A 15,073-nucleotide genomic window follows, 5' to 3' on the forward strand; every position below is an offset into this window, starting at 1 on the left:
CCCAGGGAAGCCCTGAGGGATCCTTGTCTATGTTAGCTGTGTATTTCCCCAAATAATGCAAAAAGGCATTGAGAGTCTGGATGAGTATGTACACTGATTTAAGGCAGATAAAATTGCCCCTGTCTCCAATAAGTCTGGGGTTGTATCTGCCCACCTTTAGGGAATCTCAAGTGGCAGCAGACACATGGGAATGGGTAACTAAACTGAGGCCTCAGGGCAAGACTCGGCTCCAGACTCAGGCACCAAAATGTAGGGTCTACTTGTGAGCTACACGTGTCAGGTCCCTGTATAGTCAATAGAGACACATTTAGGGGATCTAAAGATTGAGGAGACTTTACCAAAAACCAAGGTGTTTTTGCTGTGTCAGAAGCTTAAGACAAATATAATCCACTTACGTCTGACAAAGTTATTTGTAATTTACAAAAAAAATGAAGCTGATGACAGGGTTTTATTCTCCATTGTTCTTCTCGCATAATTTAATGCCATACAGAATTTCTTGTTCATGTAAAATGAAACCTAAGACTTTTCACTCCCTCTATTTTTTTTTTAGAAAACAATAGATAAGTTTTCCAAGAGGATTAAGTTTTAATGTTCTTGGTATTATTTGTGGTTTAACCCCAGCTGACAACTCAGCACTCCTCCCTGGTGGGATGGGGAGAGAATCAGAAGAGTAAAAGTGAGAAAACTGGTGGGTTGAGACAAAGACAATTTAACAGGTAAAGCAAAAGCCGCGCACGCAAGCAAAGCAAAACAAGGAATTCACTCACCACTCCCCACGGGCAGGCAGGGGTTCAGCCATCTCCAGGGAAGCAGGGCTCCGTCACGCGTAATGGTTACTTGGGAAGACAGATGCCATCACTCTGAACGTCCCCCCTTCCTCCTTCTTCCCCCAGCTTGATGTGCTGAGCGTGATGTCGTATGGTCTGGAATATCCCTCTGGTCAGCTGGGGTCAGCTGTCCCAGCTGTGTCCCCTCCCAACTCCTTGTGCACCCCCAGCCTGCTCGCTGTGGGGTGGGGTGAGAAGCAGAAAAGGCCTTGACTCTGTGTAAGCACTGCTCAGCAGTAACGAAAACATCCCTGTCTTATCAACACCGTTTTCAGCACAAATCCAAAACACAGCCCCATACTAGCTCCTGTGAAGAAAATTAACTCTATCCCAGACAAAACCAGCACAGTATCACAGTCTTTGGGTTTTTTAGTTAAAGCAAAAGTTTTATTTGCTCTAAAGTGTTGGCACATTACAAGCTGGGGCAATCTGTGTTGAAATGATACGGATGCAACGTGTCTGAGAAGTAGGATAATGAAAGAGGCACTGGTTAGCTGTTGCGAACTACATAGATAAGCTGCACTGCCATATAGTAAAAGCTAGTCACCCAACGTGCAGAAATAAATAAAACCACTGTCTTACAGGCGAAACATTGTCATTAGCAACAGCTAGTCACACTTTAAAACTGGAGGTGATAATTTTTTTCTTTATGTGTATTTGGATTATATTGTCTAAATTACAAAAAATATTGTTATTTATTGTAGTAACATAAATTGTTCTTACCAGCATTGCTCAAGGGACAACCCTCAGTCTGATTGTTCTTTAAAATTAAGTTTTGGCAAAGTTTGTTCCAAATGTACTTTAGTTTAAGTACACTTATAAAGCACTGTGACTTGAAGAAAACACACCACCAGAGCGTACAGAAGCTGATTCGAATGGGAAACGTAATGTGGACGCAAAGTGCGACAGACTTAATACAGCTGCTTTGGCTTTTAGCTCTGAGAAAACTGGGGTCATCTGTAAAATTATTTTTCCTAAATCAGGCACTCTACTCTTTGGTTTCTGAGCCATTAGGACATGATTAGCATGCCCATCTTTAAGCTTTTTTTCTCCCAGTCATTAGTGTATGTTACTAAGATCTTCGTGAAGGGGGAATGCTAGTCCCATTTTTTAGTAATTAGGGCAATGAAGCACAGAGAATTTAAGGCCTGGATTTGCAAACACTTTTACTCAAGTGCCAGCACAAATAGTCCAGCTGGTTGCCGCTAGGAATGGAACAGCTCAGTACAGATGTGCTCTCTCTGCCACACTCTGCGCTGCTCAGGGTGCAGCGGGAGGTGCTGTTAGGGCAGCTGCAGACAGCCTCCCGTCCGCCCGTCCCCGGGCACCGTGTCCCCGGTACCCCGGGGGTACTTTTGGGGACAGCTGAAGCCAATGCAGCCAAGTCCCAGATCTGGCTTTGAGGGACAACTCAAGGCTGCCGTGAGCAGCGAGGGGACAGGCTGTAGCCATGCAATAGGACCGCCAAGGCTAAGCTCAGCTTGTTCTGTGGATTAAAGGAAAGATTAACAATTCATTTACCCATACTTGAGGGAAGAAGTGGATGGCAGCCAAAGCTGCAAAATACACTCTGACATCTGGCAAACAAAGCTAGACACATTTCAGCCTAGCAGTAAAACATGTTCTCCTTTTCTTCTTTTCAGTGAGGATGATGGCAATGAGGGTAAGTGAATAACTTCCCTGAGGATGTGGTGAGATTTTCAGTGGCTTTGTGTAACTGTCTTAAAATGCAGCAAGGTTCCCCCTCTAGCTCAGGACCCTATCACTTGTTTAAACATGTCTGTGTTTGTTTATAGCCATAAAAAACCTCCCTAGGAGCACTGGGGAAGGCTGTACAGATCCACACACCTCTCCTTCCCTAGCTGTGTGGTGTCACTGGTCCATCTCTCGTTTTACATTTTAAACCAGACGCAGTGCAATTCCAGCAGGCATAGCGAAATCAAAAGACTCCTCCTCCCCCCCAAAGTAATGGAACTTAAACCAGTTTTATGAGACACTGTTTTCTGCTTCATGTTTCTCAGGGAACCGGGAGCTCAGAAGCATGTCGGGGAAGCCCAGGCTTACCTACTGTAATGGAAGGGGGCGAATGGAGCCCATACGATGGCTGTTGGCTGCAGCCGGTGTGGAGGTGGGTTGACACTCGGTACAGTGTTCCAGGCTGGTGCTTTCAGCTGGCCTCAGTAAGGAGCGATTTAACATACACGTGGAGGATAAATGGCTGCAAGGAGGTGGACAAATTACTTTGGCCAGTGGTACTGCATGTTTGTAACTACCCTCATTGGTTGTTAATATTTGGGGTGCAAACTTGATGGAGATTGCAGTTTTATAGAGCTGGTATCAGTCCTCTGAAGTAATTAATCACAATGGGTCAAAATAGGGATTTATTTAAAGGCACTTAATAAGTCTGAGTTTTCCAGCCGTGCAAAACCACCTTAACTCAGTTTTACTGAGAGTGTGGTTACGTACCATGTGTGTAAACAAAGGAGTGTTGTGCCCTGGAGTGGGGTTAGAAATAGTTGATTTACCTTGTGCTTCCCTTGGCACTGGCTGCAACCTGTCTTCCTCCTGTAGATGTTTGTACTCTGTTTCTACCTGCACGAAGGTTATTTCTGAATCAGTGCCCTCAGGCAGAAGTGGTCAGAAGGCCCTCCCCCAGCTATGAGGTTGGGTGGCGGATCCTCAGGACATCGGTGGCCAAACAGCGCAGTTGAAGATCCAGCTTGTTATCTTTTGCCTGGTTGCGCTGTTCTGTGTACGGTTACATGCTGTCACTTACCGAAGAAAAAGGTTGAAATGCAGCACTGTAACACTCTTCTCTCTCCTTTTCCAGTTTGAAGAAGTTTTTTTGGAAACAAGAGAGCAGTATGAAAAGTTAATCAAAGGTAAGAATCTGACACCTGAGACCTAGTCCTTCAAAAAGTTGCTCCAATATAGCTAAATTCGTGGTTTAACATTAGTTTATTTAAAGCAGTGAGAACTTCTAGGTGCACTCCTAGAGTACTGAAATACTAGTTCTGAGTAACCTGTTCACTGTTGCAGTGCCAAACGACTCCTATAAGCTAGATGCTGTAGGTTCTGTGACTGTGTTTGCCATAGTACATTAAGCAGGGGTAGCAAACATTCCTATTTAGAGCAACCTAATTATCTATGCTGTTGAGCTGTTAGAATGGTTCCTGGCACGCTTGTGGACCAGGGCAAATAGCAGTCCCCAAAGCAATTCCCAGGCATCATTTGGGACTTGGCCCAGGCTGGGGTCCATTTCCAAGATGCCATTTAGATGTGACCACCGTGCTCTATAGCAGAGAGAGCTGAACAGAGTGAATGTGGCCAGTCTGTGCCAGCTGGCCTGAGCTGCTGTTGAGTTGACTGGTATAGATGTACCTGTACGTTAGTTCTGAACCTTGGTGAGATAAGCCTCTAAAGAAAAGGTCGGCATGGCACCAAAACCCCCAGGAGAGCCAGTTTTCCTTCGTGCTAAGCTCTGTGTGAACACACCAGTGACAGTCCTAAGCAGAATACGCCTGAGCTATGAAGCTTTCTCCAGTTAAAAAACAGGGAGCCAGTGGGGAGACCTGCAGAAAGTCTGACACGGTCAAAGCAGCAAGCCAGAAAGGCTTCATGTCAACCTTGGGAGTGAGACCAGTTCCCAGCATCAGTGCATAGCCCCAGCTACTGCCCTTGATATTTGGACAGATGAAACCCAGCAGTCACCCTGGAAGGAGAAGACTTTGCTGCCAGGGTGGGGGAAGGAGTTGGGACTGTGAGGAGCACTACAGAGTGCACCTGCCCTGCAGTTTACCTGCTGCCCAAGGCACGCAGGAGAAACCTCACAGCAGGCTGAGCTTGCCAGGACACACCAGGAGACTTGGAAGAGGACTTGGCTGCATGCCGGCTGCTTGCTCAGAAAGGGAAAGCTGTATTTAAAGAAATTCTGACAGGAAAACTAAAATGAACAAAAATAAGAAAATGAAGTGGTATCAAGAAGGTCAGAATTAAAGTTGCAGATCCGGCTGGCCAGGAATCTGACAATGTGGGAGGGCAGTGCAGTGTAAAGACACCAGTTATAGCTCTAGATAAGATGGTTCAGGTACTGAAAGCCCAAATCTGAATGTGCTCCATAGAGCTAATTAATCCAGACAGAGCAGTACAATCCTGGATACGGTGTCCAAGCCTATTCATATCCAGAGAGAAGAATTAAATGGTGATGAAAAGGATAGGGAAGTTTTATAAAGAAGATCAGGGGCTTTTATGTATATGTATCGAGCTTAAGAGGGTGAGAACACAAAGAAAAAGATGGGGTTTAATACAATGGGTTGAAGAAAGACAAGTTAGTTATCCCGATAAAGGGACCTCCGGAATGCTGGGGGTTGTGCGGGGCAGGGCTGAACACAAATAACCCCACATTACATCTCCCTGTAATTTTTTACTCTCACTACCGACATGGTTTTTGCCAGGATATCCTGTGTTGAGTCACTGTTAGAATGGCCCAGGCTTGACTTTGGCCCATGCCAGCTGATGATCCTCTAAGCAATGTCCCAGCAGTGTCCAGCATGGGCCAGGGGCTGTTGCCAGCAGGCGGTTTGCAGACAGACAGCTCTTTTGGAGGCCGAGGGACTTACTTAAATAGCATTGGCTTGGCCAGACCTGCACTCGTTGTGAGGGAGAAGACTAGCCTGGCTTAACTTGTTCAACCACAGGTTGCCCACGTCAGTACCGGGATACCGAGAAGCACTGCTGGTCTGTGGCAAGTACTAGGTCTAGATGATTGTTTTTTAATGTATGGTCCACCGACCACCTTCAGACGGCGCAATGCAATCTGCAAAGTGATTAGCAAACTGCTTTTAGTCCTGCATAAATATTCTATGCAGTGGCTATGTGAAGCGATTCTCACTGCAAAGCCAGGAGCAGCGGTCTGCTACTGGTTGTACGAGAGAAATCCCTCTTTTCTGTAGATAAGAAACAAACTGTGCATTCGGCTCACTCATATTTTACTGCATCACTCTTTTTGTCAAGGGCCAGAAAGTCTGATTTTATTTTTCACTTCACAACTTTCTGCTGAAAAATATCCTGTTAATTTTCCCGTTCTCCTGTGTTTCCGCTAGACAGATGCCAAGTGACATTTTTTTCCTTAAATCTGCAGAGGTGTGTTCTGGAAAGATGTGAAGACGCACGATGTTTCTGTGAATGATTGCAAGAAACAAACATAGGCTATTGGCTGCCAAGAGAACTACTCTTTGAATTTAAACTGTAAATTAATAATATAGAATGAGTGAAGAATGTTTATTAATTCCAGGCTAGCAAAGTATTTTAATAGCTCTGTGAAGAAAAAAACAGACGTGCTTGCTTGAATGAACCCTTATACCTGAAAGAAGGATGCCATGAACAGATGAGAACTGAGCAATTAAAATAAATTATTAACTCTGAGCAATGCAAAGTGGCAGCTGCCTAGTTTGATTTGGAATTTTGCTGTGATTTTAACAGGGCGGGATTGTTCTCTGGATGCCCTTAATGTGTAAATGGAGCAGGGAGTATCTCCAAAGACCGTGAATTAGTCCAGCAGAAAACTAGCCTAGAAAAGACTGACTTCGCTGTGCCGAATCTTTCTCAGCTTAACTCTGGGAGCTGCCTCACTGGAGGCTCAGGCAAATGCTGCTCCCAGCAACGGGAGAAAAGGGGACTACAAAGGCAGGAAGGGATTGTGCTGGCGGCGTATCTAAATAGGCTTAACTTGTGGAACGACACCGAGGATAGGCCTGTAATGAAAATCTGTGGGGACTCCCAAACTCTTGTCCCTGGAGCAACTGTGTAAAATCACAGTCCCTGCCTCTAACTCTTTCACTTCACAGTGAACCAAACACTGCTGTTTAAAATGGCCTGATCTCTTCCTTTATCCCAGTAGCTCAGTCTTGCTGCGGTACTACCCCTTTCATAATTCCTACTCACATGTATATGTATATGTCCCCGCCAGGGAACTGATCTGCATTCAAAATAATTGGATTTTTTTTTTTTTTTTTTTTTTTTAGTTCAGATTTAACACAGATCTTCATTCTCATTCAATCCCTTGGGTTGAAAGTGCTGGTTCAGGCTTTTCCTGCCGGGGTGAGGCAGGGTCCAGAAGTGCAAAGGAGCCGCCGGCGCCAGCCCCGCTCAGCTCTGGCCATGCTGTAAAGCAAGGGGCCCAGCTGCACCGTGGTGACCCAGCTACACAAGTGTGTTGCAGAATAGTCAATATTTGATCTTTCCCACACTGTTAGTTTACCGCACGGATTTTTACAGTTAGGGCAAGACATCAATGATCTCCTGCGCTGCAAAAGGAATGCACTCAGCTTCTCGCTCTCCTGTAAAGCCAGCGGTCTAGGAGGAACTAACAAGCTTTCCCTCAACTTTCCACCCTAGATGGAGCCCTGATGTTCCAGCAAGTGCCACTGGTTGAGATCGATGGGATGAAGATGGTGCAGACCAGAGCCATCCTCAGCTACGTAGCAGGGAAATACAACCTCTATGGGAAAGACTTGAAGGAGAGAGCCCTGTACCATAACACCTTCTTTCACTTAATCAGCAACCTGTTACTTGATAGCTGCGTTGTTACATATAACAAATTCAATCCTGTAAATCCAGTACAAATGCATGAGAAAGGTTAACACGATAAAAAGCAAAGACTCTAGCCTTTGCTTAGGTTTTAACCACTGCTTCTGAAATGCTGCTAAAGGTTTTTCCTCCTTTTAAAAAATATTTAGATTTAGTATTGGCTGTGAAAATTGACACTATGGTAGTGATATAAAATTTCTATAAATTGCCTTAGTTAATTGGAAAACAGATGAAATAACTCCTGTGCTCTTTTCTACTGTCTTCCCCCCACCAATAGGATTGACATGTACGTGGAAGGAATAATAGATCTGATGCAAATGATTTTGGTCTTTCCTTTCTCTCCACCTGAGGCAAAGGAGAAAAATCTTGACTCAATTAAGGAGAGGGCAACGAACAGGTACTTCCCAGTGTTTGAAAAGGTAAGTGACAGTGAGGACGTGCCTATAAAACGTGTACTTACAAGTACAAAATAAGAACATATTTGTAGGGCAGGTCTGTCCCAAATCCTCAGCTTTCTTGGCTCTCTCAAAGAAAGGGAAATACAGCAGCGCATTTTCTCTGTTTGGCTTGTGTTGTCAGGACTGTGGTATTTGGACATCTACAAAGCAAAAAAAGCAATTCCTGCAGTTATAACAACTTAGTCCCAAAGGCAGGGATTCTCTTTGCTTAGCTATTTTAATTCTGCATTTCTAAGTTTGCTTCCTGTTATCAACATTGGACATAACTTTAAATGAAATATCTAAATGGCAATTTTATAAATTCTCTTTAGTTCCTGCATTATCCCTATTTCTAATTCAATGACCGTTACTAGTCTACTTAAGCATATGGTTTTGTCCCTGTTCCCAGTGCCTATCATCATTCATCATTACTGAGTCACCAGTTTGTTGTCTGTGTACTACAAGAGTTCAGATTTTTTTCCAACAATAATGAAGTGATTTAGGCTCACATGCTTCCAGCTGAAAACTCCTACCCTGAAATTTCAGACATAATCACTGTTCAGCTCTACAGCTGTGAGCAGGTATTTGAATATACCATAGCATCATATGTACGATTCTCATCTGCAGCCCACATTCTCTTGTATTCTACAGGTTTTGAAACAACATGGCCAAGACTTTCTTGTGGGCAACAAATTCAGCTGGGCAGATGTTCAGCTAATTGAAGCCATTTTAGCAGTGGAGGAGAAAATACCTGCTGTATTGTCGGGGTTTCCTCAGTTGCAGGTAATTTTGTTATTGAGCACGCCTGTATTGAGGAGCCAGAGGGCAATCCTGACGTGCTCATCTCTCCATGCTATGTAAATCAGGAGTGTGGGCTCTTCGAGGAACGGTCACTATTTGTGTGTTTGTTTAACATCAAGCACAAGAGGGAACTGATACAGCTGTTTTTTTGTAAAACACTGTGCTCCTGACTAACCCTGTTCACGTATGCCTATCCCTCTTTGAGTGGTATATGCCTCCTCAGTAGATATAAGCTAATGCCATCCCAAGGGAATCACTGGTCTAAGCTGCCCTGTTTTCATTTTCCTTCTTCCTGCCAGTAGATCTTACCGAATACCAGAGAACAAGTTAAGTCTGTGATATAGGTTGACACATTAGAAAAAGGCACAGTGTGCCATTTTCTGTACTGGGTGGTATTACAATTTTGGGATCCCTGTAACCTCACTTCACTTCTGCCTTCTACGGTATGACTAGAAACTCAAGCCTTAGCATTCAGTCACAGTTTTCTTTCAATAATCAGCTCAATACAATCAAGGATGAATTCTCTGCCTTTGTGCCATGTACAAAGTCTGAAACCAAGCAGAAGTGAGGCACTTCTGCTGTGAGATTTCACCAGAAATCAGAAGCCTCCAAGCATGCAGAATGCTATAGAGCACAGGGCATGGGCACGCCTGGGGCATGACCTGCAGGAGTGTCCTGGTTTCAGCCAGGATAGAGCTGGTTTTCTTCACAGAAGCTAGTGTGAGGCTGTGTTTTGGATTTGGGATGAGAAAGTGTTGATAAGGTGCTGATGTTTTGGGTTGTTGCAGTCAAGGACAGTCCAGCTTCTCGTGCTGGGCTGCCACCAAGAAGGCTGGGGGTACATGGGAAGCTGGGAGGGGACACAGCCAGGACAGCTGACCCAGACTGGCCAAAGAGATATTCCCTACCATACGACGTCATGCCCAGCACATAAACTGGAGTTGGCCGAGGGGTGGAAATCGCTGCTTGGGGACGGACTGTCGATCACGGGGTGGTGAGCAATTGCTGTATTGGGCATCACTTGTTCTTGTACATTCCTTTGTTGGTATTATGATTGTTGTTATCATTGTTGCTTCTTTCTCTCTTTCTGACCTATTAAACTGTTTTTATCTCAACCCACAAGTTTTTTTCCCAATTCTCTCCCCCGTCCCACTGCGGGAGGGGGAGTGAGCAAGCGGCTGCGTGGTGCTTAGTTGCCGGCTGGGGCTAAACCACGATGAGGAGTCATTGAGTTGAGATATAGTGGACTGGAGAAAAAAGCAGAGTGTTCACTACTCTGCCTGTGTGCCTGTAATCATGGTAATAAAGCAGTGTAGGCAATGCAAATTTGGGTTGAGGATGCCAGGCTTGAGGTCATGCTTCTTTAAGCTTACAAACTGTTAATTTAAGGGGTGCACTCAAAGACTTTGGCTTTATTCCCATTAACAAAACAAACAGTTCAGCATCAGACTATCACAGTTAGGTTTTCTGCTTGGAAATTACAAGGAAAAAGAAGGAAAAAGGCATTTGGGTTTGTTTTTTTTTTTAACTTTTAATTTCTAAATCTCAACCCCAACAGTTTAAACTTGAATTTAGTGTGACAGAACGAGGCACTTCAGACACAAAGTGGGCAGTAATGTGTGTCAGACTTTATCCCACATACAGTTTTGCCACCTCAGGTAATTCTTGCCTCTAGCTCCCATCTTCTAGGAAGATATCTTAGCCACTAGCCCTGGGCACAGTTCTGTTGAAGCCATGCCTTGAATTATGGAGGGATTCCTTCACTGCTGGTAGAGAAAAAGTTTCTAAAATTGGTGGTTACTTATTTCACATTTTTTATTTTTCTTCCTCTTTCTTGTATTTCCCCCTTATCCTTCCAGTGCCTCTAAGGAAGAGGAAATTATGTTCATACATCTGCCAGCAAGAACTGGCTGTTGTTCTGTGAAGCTCCTCTCCCTTAGCTCCATTGTTAGAAGAGGTTCTTGTGTATCTAAGATTGCTCAGGTAACTGTGGGGTCTCCAGCTGCTTGCAGTCTGCATCAGTGAGTCCTCTCCGACTGTCTGTGCAATGGGATGTCTCAGGATCCTTGACTCAGTTGCCTTAACGCAGGCATCTCTTGCCACCTGAGATGCCCAGCTCTTCCCTAAACCGAATCCTGGGCTCCAGCTACCATTCTAGAAGGGAATAGCTCTCCCTGAGGGGGTGTGTTATATGTTACCAGACCTATGTATGTATTTTGGCTATTCTAAGGCACCACACAGTACAAGAAGCCTCTACTGGACAACTGAGTTGAGCCAAGGATGCCTCCAGCCATTCCACCTTCACCCATGCAATCTTAGAAGTTCTGGGACAGTGTGACAACAGTGGCCATGCTAGATGCAAACAGAACTCAGATAATTACATAATGTAACAAAAATGGAATTCATGTTAACATCTATCGTGGTTTGCCCACACGGTAGTGTGCACCATCAGAACCAGCAATGAAAAGAAAAAGAACATGAGCTGGGTTAGTGTATTTGTACCTTCAAAACTATCCCCTGGTACTCCTGGATGTTGCATTTTTGCCTTCAGTTTCTTTCAGGCAGCAGAGATTTAGATATTGTCTGCTCCAGTACTGCCTTCATTGGTAAGAACAGGCTTTTTGCAGCAGCTAGGTCCTTCTCCTGCTGGACACAAGGAGGCTGTGTAGATGGTGTGAGATCTGGACGAATGTTAGCATCTCTTCTAGCAACAGGGGGAAGCAGACAGTTGTTCCGTGCAAGGATCACTGGTACTGGAGTAGATGGTATTCCTTACTCTGTTGTTTTCATTTTTTAGGCTTTTAAAATAAGAATGACCAATATGCCTACAATTAAGAAGTTCCTGCAGCCTGGCAGCCCAAGGAAACCCCCACCAGATGAACGTTATATAGAAACCGTGTTGAAGATTTTTAAGAAATGAATGCCTTGCTCCCTTCAGTGAGACCCAAAATACTGACACACACACCCCCAACCCCTTAAAGGAAGTAGGAAGCTCAGTAAAGTTAGTATTGTAGTTAAAACCAATGGGAAAAAAATCCACAACAAAAAACAAAAAATGAAATAAAGGATTGCTCTGGCAATGTGGCAGCAGATTTGTCTTTATTGATATCAAATGCTTGGCAAAACATGAAAACAAAGGAATACGGAAGCAAAGAACTATTCATAGAGTAGGGGATTTACTCCTTTGGAAGAAGACTGATGCACTGTTAGTGTTGTCAGAATGTGACTTGTTGAAGAAGGTATTTTCTGGATAAAAACAGGCTTAAGAATAAGAGCTATGGAAGAGAATAAAGAGAAGACTCACTGAATCACCTATCCTTTAAAGAAGCAGACTTGTTTCAGCAGCAGTTTTGGTGAGTAAGTACTTATATTGAATTATTTTTACAGTACTGTGTGAGTGAAACTTCTAAATTAATATTAGTTTCATCTGTTGTTACCAAAGCCAAATCTCTGTTTTCTCATCCTTCTCAGACCTTGCCTAGGAACCAACTCTTACAACATTCCATTGATTTCTTCCTCTACCTTGTTAACATGATTCTTCCAGGCATCTTGGTTCATTGTTCCCAGCGCACCGGAGTCTGGGCACCTCTTCACGTGATGAACCTCCTCAAACAGATGATCACGCCGGTTCAATATTTGTTCAGACTTCTTTTTGTGCATTCGTCTGCCATTTTTCTCAAGTTTCAGCTGCTTCCTGGCCCCCGTTCTGGACACCAATGGCCAGCTACGTCTTTGTCCTAGCACAACAAGAAGTGCCAGGGTCCATTCTCTGGCTCTTAGGCCACCTACATGCTATTAAAATCTCTTGTTACGCAGAGCTGTGTAGCCACATCCAAACTGCCTGTTGTGGCTGGGCGCTGGCATGGACTGACTGCGGCTGGCAGCCGTCTGGGCGAGGGCGGGCAGCGGGGCCAATAACCCCTGAGCAAGGCGCTGTCGGTTCAGTAACACAGACGGCGTCTTCCAGCGCCCATGCCCTGGCACTGCCTCGTGTTTGATGTGATCTTCGGAGAACCCCAGAGGGCAAAACCTGCGCCTGAGCTGCCACTCTGCACAGAATGAAACGTGGGTAGCCTAGAGGTGCTGCTGCTTTGGCATTGCCCTTGTGGCGATGTGGTGGGACCAGTGACGCCAAGGTGGTCACAGGTCCTCCCAGTGAGGCATGTCTGCAATGGTGGAAGCGATTCACGGAGTGGCAATGGGGAAGGGAGGATGGGGTCACGGAGTGGTGCGGGTTTCATGGTTAGGACAGCTCAGGTGCATTAAAGGTGTAAAGAAGTTGCCTAAATTTCCCTTACTATCAATTTCTTCTCTTGCAGTTAAGTTCACTAACCATTTAGTGAGTTGTGCTCATTATCTCTATCTTAAAAAACAATTTAAGATTTCTTGGAAAGTGACTTTAGTCCAATGTGAGCAATGAAGAATGTGCCACCCAAAAGACTTCCAGGTCTGGTGGCAGGGCCAGCTCAAGGCTGAAGGGAGGAATGGACCTACATCGTTTCAACCTGGATCTCTACTCCAAATACTGGGCCATTGGGCACAGCAGTGACAGCCATTGTGGCTGGCATCAGCACCTGGCTCCGCAAGACTGGCAGACTTATTTGGTGGTGAATACCTAATGCTCTGGGAGTCACAGGAGGTCTTGGAAAGATCTGCTCTGGAGGTGGCTCCTCACTTAGCCAGCGTGCCAGCACGCGGGATCTGTGCTGGGCTGCCTCACCCTCACCGGGAGCTCTGAGCTGTGGTTCCCCGGGCTAAAGTAAAATCCAGATTTCTGGATTTTACAGGAGAAGTACCTGGAGTTATTAGTTAACAGTTGGTCGTGCCATAGGTGAACCGCCCCTGCATCACCAGGCACCTCTGTGCTGTCCCGAGAAGAAAGCCACCGCGTGCCTGCCCATGGAGGGACACCACCTCCCTGGTAGCTACTACTGCAGCGATGTACGTCTCCGTGCAACCTCTGCGGCTGCCACCTCTCCACACTGAGCAACAGGATGGGCTTTTCAACATGAAAGTGGAATTACTGTGAGCTGGTTGTTATGTCACTTGCTTACGCACCTGTAAAAGGTCAAAATGTAGTTAATGTTACCATCTTTAAATTAAGGCCTATGGGTGAACTGGATTTTTTTTTTAATCTCTGCAAAGTGCTCCTTGCAAACCTGATTATTTTTCTTCATAAATCAAATATTTCAAATCTTGTGTATGATCCTACCAGCATTTCACATGCAGGTTGTAAATATATTATCTCTTGAGAACGAAGCATCGTGGAAGAAACATGCAATTTGTTTTGCAGACTCAGGTCAGGCAGAGATGGTTTATTTCTACAGCTGTAGGACAGAGATTGAGCTTCTATTGATTTTAAAACAAAAATATTAGAGCTTATAGACATTTACAGCAGACATACAGCATCTGCTTAGGAGGAACCTTTGTTCCAGAATATGTCAGTAACCAAACCTGATACTGGTTTGACTGGTTTGTCATTGCCATGACAAAAGTGCAGAAAAAAGGATATTAGAAAAAAAATTGGAAAACGAACCTGGTAGGGATAAAACAGAAGAACGAACTTCCTCTTCAGACCACCCACTCTCCAGCATCCCCCACGCCTCCCCCATGCAGCAGACTACAAAAGGACAATTAATTATTTATTTCAGTTAGGATGTAGCTAGGTGAAGTGTGGTTTTTAACTGAACATGCTCTGCATTTTGTCAGAGGCAACTTACTCTTTTACTACTACGTCTAATACAATTGTACGGCTCTTTGGCCATGACCTGTAAACACTGAAACTTATCTTTGTTCATCTGAGGGTAAGTGTGTGCTCATGACATAAACTCAAATAGCGAGTGCTAGCGAACTGTGCACTCAAGTGCACCTTTATGCCTTAAGCATAAATAGAACTGAAGTAGAAGATATACTTTACGTGAGTTATTCACCTGTGTGTGTAACGTAGGGCCCTCCTGTAAAATTTCATAACTTTTTATAATGGGGATTTAAAAAAAAAAAGTGCATCCCTTAGAGTTGTCAAGCTTTTAGGTGAGCTAAACAAGAGAGTAAATCTTCTGAAAATAAGGGTGCTGGAAATGTGTTAGCATACCCTATTTGCAGCTTAACCCTGTTACAAAAAACTGTTAAAGACAGACAATTGCATTTCCCACTGGTATAGGACGTACATTGGCTTGAACTCTAGGGGCAGAGAGCACAAGCAGTTTAACAAGCCATGCGGCACGTTCCACGCTCCGTGGAGCAAGAGGGCTGGGGGTCACTGTCAGGAGAAGGCAGATAAATACAGACTTCTGGTACTTGGTGCATCAATCTTCCTTTCCATGCCCACCTTGGGTTTCAAAAGAGAAGTTTTATTTCCCATCGGTTTTCCACTCTTAAATTCTCAACAACTGCTGGAGGGACAGCTGGAGGGACAGCGAG

At 44.6% G+C, this 15,073-nt stretch overlaps 1 protein-coding gene across 1 annotated transcript; it reads left to right on the forward strand.

Annotated features, from left to right (window-relative positions):
- Positions 1 to 2,838: 2,838 nt before the first annotated feature.
- On the forward strand, positions 2,839 to 11,673 carry LOC104614949 (glutathione S-transferase 3-like). Its single transcript, XM_010287274.1, has 6 exons — positions 2,839 to 2,955; positions 3,658 to 3,709; positions 7,224 to 7,356; positions 7,693 to 7,834; positions 8,504 to 8,635; positions 11,451 to 11,673. The coding sequence occupies exons 1-6, from the start codon at positions 2,869 to 2,871 to the stop codon at positions 11,571 to 11,573; spliced, it is 669 nt and encodes a 222-aa protein (XP_010285576.1). The 5' UTR covers positions 2,839 to 2,868; the 3' UTR covers positions 11,574 to 11,673.
- Positions 11,674 to 15,073: the final 3,400 nt, after the last annotated feature.

This window comes from Phaethon lepturus, unplaced genomic scaffold (assembly GCF_000687285.1).
Source record: "Phaethon lepturus isolate BGI_N335 unplaced genomic scaffold, ASM68728v1 scaffold11825, whole genome shotgun sequence".
NCBI lineage: Eukaryota > Metazoa > Chordata > Aves > Phaethontiformes > Phaethontidae > Phaethon > Phaethon lepturus.